Source organism: Physeter macrocephalus, chromosome 4 (genome assembly GCF_002837175.3).
Source record: "Physeter macrocephalus isolate SW-GA chromosome 4, ASM283717v5, whole genome shotgun sequence".
In the NCBI taxonomy this organism is placed as follows: domain Eukaryota; kingdom Metazoa; phylum Chordata; class Mammalia; order Artiodactyla; family Physeteridae; genus Physeter; species Physeter macrocephalus.
The window spans coordinates 70,453,926-70,463,508 of NC_041217.1; the positions used below are offsets into that span (position 1 = coordinate 70,453,926).

General features: G+C 37.9%; 1 protein-coding gene across 1 annotated transcript; it reads right to left on the reverse strand.

Annotated features, from left to right (window-relative positions):
• Positions 1-2,682: 2,682 nt before the first annotated feature.
• On the reverse strand, positions 2,683-7,216 carry OR10R2 (olfactory receptor family 10 subfamily R member 2). The gene is given in 3 exon segments (XM_024116007.2): positions 2,683-3,419; positions 3,422-3,551; positions 7,028-7,216. Coding segments are annotated over 3 exon segments (1,056 nt in total).
• Positions 7,217-9,583: the final 2,367 nt, after the last annotated feature.

Below are 9,583 nucleotides of genomic sequence, written 5' to 3' on the forward strand. Positions count from 1 at the left end.
CAACTTTGGGGGACAGGTGGCACAAATTTCTTCTTACACCGTCCAATGCACTTGTTTTGTGTTTGGGATTTTTTCTGTTGTAGTTTTGTTTTTTTTTGTTTTTGTTTTTGTTTTTTTTTTTTTTGCTCCAACAGAGTGCTGACATTTCTCCTCTGTAAACCAGGACTACTACAAAGGCTCTTTTACCCTTGGGTGTATGTCCAAGTCAACACTTTGCAGGTGCTCCCCTACTGCAATGAAGAGGGGCTCAAGCCAGTTCACAGACACCTGTCATTTCCATAATGCATAAAAAGGTTTATCTACCTGTTATCCAATGTACAGGTGAGAAAAACTCCTCATGGATCCTTTGGTGTATGATACTGGATCCCCTAACTCCCTGAGAGGTACTTTTGTTCATGGATGGATACTGAATTTTAACTCATAAAAGGTGACAAAAAGGAGGGACAATTTATGCCTCCATAATGTTCTTCTTCACTTCTTTCATGTATTTGCTTGAATGGCCCCTTCTTAAAGAGGTCTTCTTGGACACTCTATTTAAAATCATCACCCCCAACACCTCTGCTCTTTACCTTGCTCCACTTTTTTCCCATAGCACACATAATCTTCTAACATATAATTTATTAATATATCCTGCTTATTGTTTAGGTTTTATGTCTCTGCAGTAGAATAGAAGCTCCATGAAGGCAGGATTTTTTATTTTTGTTTATTAATGTATCCTGTAACTAAAATAGTGCTTAACACTTAGTAAGTGTTCAATAAATAGTAATTTATTGTTTTAAACATGGATAGTTTGGGAATTATAGAAAGAAAAAGATGTTTCTGTGTATGCAAACAAATGTGTACATTCTTGAAAGCCTCTTTTTTTTTAATTGATTTTTATTGGAGTATAGTTGATTTACAATGTTATGTTAGTTTCTGCTGTACAGCAAAGTGAATCAGTTATATATATACATATGATATTTGTCTTTCTGTGTCTGACATATTTCACTCAGTATGACAATCTCTAGGTCCATCCATATTGCTGCAAATGACATTATTTTGTTCTTTTTCATGGCTGAGTAATATTCCATTGTATATATGTATCATATCTCCTTTATCCATTCATCTAATGATGTCAGAGTTGCCAAGTTCGGACTTAGTTATAGTCTTTCTCCTTTACTAAAATAACCTTGAAGAAAGCCTTCCTTGCCTGTTTAAAGTAGTCTGGTACCATCTTTGCTTTGAAATAGGGAATAGGCAATAAGCACACTTGTCCCCAAAGAATAACAATATCACTCTCTTCTAAGGCTGTTCACTATAGAAACACTAAGAAAAAGATAAGAGTTAAATTAAAAAGTAATTCATTGGGCCCACACATGAAGAGGATAATAGAAAATTAGACCTACAAAGTAGGATACACAAAAAATTTTAAAAAGCACTTTAGCATCAGGCTGCTGTAGAAAATATTCCAAGCACTAGTGCTGGACACAAAACTCAGCCACTTTTTATGAAAGTTGATCAAGGCATTAAGTGTAAAGTCTGTTTCTGGAGCTGTCTATTTAACTACTACAACTTCCTGCAGTATAGAATTTAATTTCCTAATGTCTACATACTCTATATTCAGAAACTTTAAATTTTAGATTTCACCTCTTAATTTTTTTTTAATGCATGTGACGTAATAAAACAGCACTACTCTAGTTAATTGTATGTGCTGTCCTAACCAGAATAGAATTTCTTTTTACCCCATGGTGAGTTTTTCTGAAATTCAGCACTGAAGGGACATTTACATCCAGGAAGAAAATCTAGTGGGTAGATGCAAAATGCCAATTAATATATCCTGTCATTATTTTCAAATTATAAAATCTGTGACAGAATGATATAAATAATTTCTCAAACAGGTAAAAAGGAACATTATAACAAAATGTCAAAAGTAGAAAAGAAAAGATTAAATGGTAAAAATAGAGTGAAGCGATTTAGATAAGATTGGCCATGAGCAAGGACTATCATGAATTGGGTCTATGAATGGGTTTAGATATTCTGTACACTCCTTAAATTGTAAGCAAGTCTTCTCCCACTCATGTTCATGAGGATAATTTCATGTTTGGATATTGCTTTCAAAATACTGTCTGTTGTAATGTGTGGATGAGCGTGATTAAGGTGATTAACTATGGTCATAACACTGGTCAGGCCAACTATTTGACTATTTTTAAAAACAATAACATTCCAAACTCAATATTTACCAATAAACCTCATAATAACATCTTATTCTAGAGGAAGAGCAGACATTAGTGTCACATAAGTGACACTAATGTGAGCTTTTTTATATTGTAATTGAGGGACAAAAGCTGAGAGATGAAAATGGGCCAACTACTTTCAAAAAATAAAAATGTTCAGTTAAAAAGATGTGGAGGGCTTCCCTGGTGGTGTAGTGGTTGGGGGCCCGCCTGCCGATGCGGGGGACGTGGGTTCGTGCCCCAGTCCGGGAAGATCCCACGTGCCGTGGAGCCTGCGCGTCTGGAGCCTGTGCTCTGCAACAGGAGAGGCCACAGCGGTGGGAGGCCCGCGTAACGCAAAAAAAAAAAAAAAAAAAAAAAAGATGTGGAAATACTTTCTTCATAGTAGAAGAGCTATGTTTATTACAGAATCTGCAATATAATATTTCAATTAAATAATTTTAGGGATCATTTCTTCCCCAACACTTTTCTAATAGCAACTTGGACATCCTTGTTTCTGAGACTGTATACCATGGGGTTTAATAGTGTATGTCACCATTACCAGCCTGTCCTTTTTGGACACATAGTTTGCTGTTGGTCTCAGGTAGATGTGGGAAGCACAACCACAGAGAATAATAACAACAGTGAGGTGAAAGGCACAGGTGGAAAAGGCTTTCTGTCTGCCTTCAGCAGAGGGACTCCTCAGAATGCAGATATAAGAAACACAGATGAATAAAAATGGGACCACAAGTACAAGAACCCCACAGATGAATATGACAAACTCATGAACATCTGTATTTGTGCAAGCCAGATGAATGACAGGTGAGATGTCACAGAAATAATGGTTGACTTTGTTGGCACTACAGAAAGGAAGGCTGAAAACTAAATATACTACTGTTAGTGAGGCCAAGAACCCAGCAATCCCACAGGTGGCTCCCAATTTTCCACACACCTGTCAACTCATAAGGATAGGGTAATACAGAGGTTTACAAATGGCAGCATAATGATCATAGCCCATCACTCCCAGTAGCAGGCAGTTGGTAATAGCAAAACCAAGGAAGAACATTTGGATGGCACAAGTGAAGGAGATTGTCCTGGTCACAGAAAGGAGATTGATGAACATCTTGGGTAAGATGACAAAGTTGTAGAAGGTCCCTGATGTTGAGAGAATGCTGAAGAAGTACATTGGTATGTGGAGGCTTTTATCCAGGAGGCTGACACTAACATAGTGACATTGCCACTGAGAATGACTAGGTACAGAAAAAGGAAAACCGCAAGGAGGACAAGCTGAATTTCACCAAAGCTTGAAAAGCCCAGCAACAGGAACTCAGTGACCATGGTGAGGTTTTCTGCCAAGACCTGAAAAGAAAAGGGAAGTAAATGCATTCAGGTACATGGATATAGGAATCTAGGGTATGCAGGCTTGTATGCCTTTCTTGAGGTGTTGGATAGATCTTGCCTTTACCAGTTTCTAGCAGCTTCTGGTTCATGGTCCCCCTCCACCTTCTTCAAAGCCAGGAAAGTTGTATAGCTTTCCCCAACTCTGATTCTGTCTTCCACTTTTAAGAACACTGTGATTACGTGGTCACACCCAAATAATATAAAATAATCTCTCGGGCTTCCCTGGTGGCACAGTGGTTGAGAGTCCGCCTGCCGATGCAGGGGACACGGGTCTGTGCCCTGGTCCGGGAAGATCCCACATGCCACAGAGCGGCTGGGCCCGTGAGCCATGGCCACTGAGCCTGCGCGTCTGGAGCCTTTGCTCCGCAACAGGAGAGGCCACAACAGTGAGAGGCCCATGTACCGCAAAATAAATAAAATAAAATAATAAAATAAAATAAAAATCTCTCTATCTGAAGGGCACAGGGTTAGCAAACTTAATTTTATCTCCTGCCTTAATTCCCCTTTTTCATGTAACCTAACCAATTTACATGATTCTGGGATTGATACATGAACATCTTTGGAAGGACATTATTCTGTCTTCTACAAGTAGGAACACACAATGCAAAAATGAACAAAAGAAAATAATTCCTTATTTAACGGAATAAAAAACTAGGATCAAACTTAACAAATGAGGTGCAAGACATATTCACAGAAAACCACCAAACGTTGTTGAGAGAAATTAAAGAAAATCTAAATAAACAAAGAGACATCCATGTTCATGGGTTGTAAGACTAACATTATTATGAGGCAATTATGAGCAAACTGACCTATATATTCATCATAAACTTTTTTTGTAAAAATTGACAAAGAGATCACAAAATTACTATGAAAAGGAACTAGAATAGGCAAAATATTTGTGAAAAAGGAGGGCAAAGATGGAGGATTTATACTTTCTGATTGCAAAACTTACCTTAATGATGCAGTAATCAAGAAAGTATGACACTGGCATATAATTATACATATAGACAATGGTTACAATTTAGAGTTCAGAAATATACACTTCAAAAGGTACAATTGTGAAAATGAAGGGAACACCACACAGAGAAAAATATATTTGCAAAACATATATATGATAAGGGATTTGTATCCAGAATATACGTATAACTCTTACAATTAAAATAAAAGAAGCATGCAGTTTAAAAATGGGCAAACTCTTTCAACAGACATTTCATCAAAGGATAAAGTCCTTTGGATAGGGTAATGCAGAGGTTGACAAATGGCTAATAGGTATATGAAAATATGTGGCTATTAGGTATATGAAAATATGTTCAGCATCACTTGTAGTTACAAGAATGCAAATTAAAACCACAATTAAATGACTGTTCACATGCACTACAATGACTATAATTAAAATTATAGACACTAAAATGTGCTGGTGAGGATGCAGAGAGACTGAAACCTTCACATTTTGCTGATGAAAATGTAAAATTTTGCAGTCACTTTTGAAAACAGATCCACAGTTTGTTTTATGGTAAATATAAACTTACCTAATGACACAGCAATTTTATTTCCAGGAATATGCCAGAGAGAAGTGAATACTATCCACATAAATATTTTTATGTGACTGTTCTTAATAGCATTATTCATAATAGCCAAAGAAGAAAACTATCCAATTGTCTATCAATTTATGAATAAATAAATTTATGGACAAACAAAATCTGATATACCCATAAAATTAAATACTATTCAGCAATAAAAGAAATGAACTATGGTACAAACCACAACATAAATATCTTCAAAAACATTATGCTAAATGGTAGTAACCAAGTGCAAAGGACTACACATTGGAAATCCCATTTATATGAAATGTCTAGGAAAGGAATATATATATATACGTATATATATCAGCAGAAAAAATATTAGTTATAACCTTGGGATGGGGACAGAATGGAATTTGGCTGCAAACAGGTAAGGTGTATCTTTTGGGGATGATGAAAATGTCCTAAAACTTGATTGTGATAATTATCACACAACTTTATCAAATAAAAGATTTGATACAAATTTGTACAAATAAAATGTGTGAATTTCATGGTATATTAAGCTATTTTTAAAAGGTTATTTTGAAGGAAATTCAGATATATTTATGATTTAATTTTTCATATATGTATCTATTTTAATTACTAAATGGAGACCTTTGGAACTTTAGGATCCATTTAATTTTCATTATTTGAGTCCTTCTCTGGGATGCTTCCGTGTTTCTGGAACACATCACAGATCTTCAAAAAATTCTGTTAAATAATTTTAAATATAAATTATGTACATTTCTAGTCTGACAATGTAGGATTTACCATGGTAGTAATGCTCAATTCTATCTCCAAACCCCAATTAATATAGCAATAAGTATATGCAAAAAAACAGAAAAGAAGATCATATACCTGAACACAGGATTGAGAAAGAGGTTCTACTGAATGCAGTATAGAGGAATGGTGTTAACTGTGAATTATGACAATTTATTTCACATGTCCCCCTTGCCTTTGAACAACCACAGCATAGACATTCAAGAAAAAGAAGAAAACAGTCTTCAGTTGATTCAAACCAGTGATACCAAAAGACTCACTATCTGTATTTATACACAGGATAACTATAATCTTAAGTAACCAGAGTTACTCCTACATGTTTCATTTTCTTTTCCTTACCCATCCTCATCTCTATTTATAGATTCATGTGGAGTCCACCATACTTAAATCAAAACATGTTCTGTTGCAGGGTAATTGAATTGTGATACATAAACTGCCTTTAGAAAAAAATATTGTATATGGGTCAGGGAGGCATGAAAAACATTGTAAATTGGAGTCAGGATTTCCAACAGTCTCTTCTGTGGTAAAAAAAAAGCAAAGAAACATAGAGTAGTTTTGACTTTCTAGTCTAGCAAGGATAAACATAAAAACCTGATAACTGGGAAGACAAGAATGTGTTTATTCATGTAGAATCCCATTAAGTAAAATTATCTTAGATCAAAATTATGCTTTATAGTCAACACTTAACCTCCCCTCAAAGTCTAACAAGTAGAAATGAAAATATTTTAGAGTCTTTTTTATTCAATGTGTTAACAAAAATTGGTCTCAGATAAATCTGATAAATAGATAGATATAGATAAATCTATGCTTGATCACAGGTTAGGAAAAAGAACAAATCCCAAAGCAACATGGTATAAAACACGATGGGGTGGGTGATTCTTCCTGTGGTGGTGCAGGTATGAGGAGGTGGCTCACGAGGGTGAAGCGTTTAGGTTCATGGCCTCCCAACTCTCGTTGGGTGACGTAACACAGACCTTGGAGCCAGATTTGCTGGGTTTATAAGCCAGCCCCAACTTTTAAGCACTCTATGGCTTTGGGCAACTCAGGTAGCATGAATTTCATCAGCACAGAGAGAAAGCTTCACTGAAAACTCACTGCAGAGTGGCGGGGGAAGCCAGATTCCACAACGGCAGCAGCAGGGTTCATGGCAAGAATCAAGGCTTTCAGTCCACACCAGGCAGTCTCTTCTTCCTGCAGTTTGTAGAGCCTCAGGCTTAAGCGCTGTTTCAAGCACACAACCTTGAGAGAGTAAGGTGTTTGTGAGATGATCTCTACCGAATCCATGACTGAATACAGTGAAGACCTCTACATAATCATTTAAGATTCTGGCAGCACATGCAGAGACCTAATCTTTTAGCCATCGGCTGCTGGAGACAGTCTCGTAGACAAAGTACTACCAAGTCAGCCTGTTCTACCTGAAGAGTTATTGCAGACCCTCATAATCTGACTTCATAATGGAGACTGCCACATTCATTCCATGTGACTGACAGGGCCTTGGTGCTCCACTTGGGTGGCAGGCCTGAGGCTGTAAGGGGGGAGAGCTGAGTATAGTACATTGGACCACCAGAGACCTCCTGGCCCCACATAATATCAATCAGCGAGAGCTCTCCCAGAGATATCTGTCTCAACGCTAAGACCCAGCTCTACCCAATGACCAGCAAGCTCTAGTGCTACACACCCCATGCCAAACAACTAGCAAAACAGGAACACAGGCCCACCCATTAGCAGAGAGGCTGCCTAAAATCATACTAAGTCCACAGACACCCCAAAACACACCACCGGACTCAGGCCTAGCTGCCAGAAAGAAAAAAATCCAGCCTCATTGACCAGAACACAGGCACCAGTCCCCTCCACCAGGAAGCCTACACAACCCACTGAAACAACCTTACCCACTGGGGGCAGACACCAAAAACAACGGGAACTACGAACTTGCACCCTGCGAAAACGAGACCCCAAACACAGTAAGTTGAGTAAAATGAGAAGACATGGAAATACACAGCAGATGAATGAGCAAGGTGAAAACACATCAGACCAAACAAATGAAGAAGAAATAGGCAGACTACCTGAAAAAAGATTCAGAGTAATGATAGTAAAGATTATCCAAAATTCTGGAAATAGAATGGAGAAAATACAATAAATGTTTAACAAGGACCTAGAACAACTGAAGAGCAAACAAGCAATGATGAACAACACAATAAATGAAATTTTAAAATTCCCTAGAAGGTATCAATAGCAGAATAACTGAGGCAGAAGAATAGATAAGTGACCTGGAAGATAAAATAGTGGAAATAACTACCACATAGCAGAATAAAGAAGAAAGAATGGGTTTCAGAGAGCTTCCAAGTTGTTGAAACAGAATGCTTCTACATGCCACAGTGCTGGGCTCCAAACTCCAAGAAGACTGAAGTTTCTTTGTTCTCAACCTCACCCTATGAATCTCTTCATCTGGCTGTTGATTCCTGTGCTTTAATAACCTCGGTAATAAAGCACTCATCTGCTTTTGGGATCTCAGTTCCACCACCAGGGATTGAAACCAGGTCACAGCAGTGAAATTGCCATATCCTAACCACTAGACCACCAGCCATGTGGAGGACAGGCTCTTGGTGCTCCAGCCAGGTGTCAGGGCTGTTCCACTGAGATGGAAGAGCCAAGTTCAGGACACTGGTCCACAAGAGACCTCCCAGCTCCATGTAATATCAAAGGGCAAAAATCTCCCAGAGATCTCCATCTCAATGGCAACACCCAGATCCACTCACGACCAGCAAGCTACAGTTCTGGATACCCTATGCCAAACACCTATCAAGACAGTAACAAAAGCCCATCCATTAGCACAGAGGCTGCCTAAAATCATAATAAGGCCACAGACAACTCAAAAAACACCACCAGAAGTGGACCTATCCACCAGAAAGACAAGATCCAGCCTCATCCACCAGAACACAGGCACTAGTCCCCTCCACCAGCAAGCCTACACAACCCACTGAACCAACCTTAGCCACTGAAGACAGACACCAAAAACAACGGGAACTACAAACCTGCAGCCTGCGAAAAGGATATTCCAAACACAGTAAGTTAAGCAAAATGAGAAGACAGAGAAACACACAGCAGATGAAGGAGCAAGGCAAAAACCCACCAAACTTAACAAATGAAGAGGAAACAGGCAGTCTACCTGAAAAAGAATTCAGAATAATGATAGTAAAGATGATCCAAAATCTTGGAAATAGAATGGAGAAAATACAAGAAACGTTTAACAAGGACTCAGAAGAGCTAAAGAACAAACAAACAGTGATGAAAAACACAATAAATGAAATTAAAAATTCTCTAGAAGGGATCAATAGCAGAATAACTGAGTCGGAAGAACGGATAAGTGACCTGGAAGATAAAATAGTGGAAATAATTACTGCAGAGGAGAATATAGAAAAAAGAATGAAAAGAATTGAGGACAGTCTCAGAGACCTCTGGGACAACATTAAAGACACCAACATTCGAATTATAAGGATCCCAGAAAAAGAAGAGAAAAAGAAAGGGACTGAGAAAATATTTGAAGAGATTATACTTGAAACTTCTCTAATATGGGAAACGAAATAGTTAATCAAGTCCAGGAAGCACAGAGAGTCCCATACAGGATAAATCCAAGGAGAAACACACCAAGAC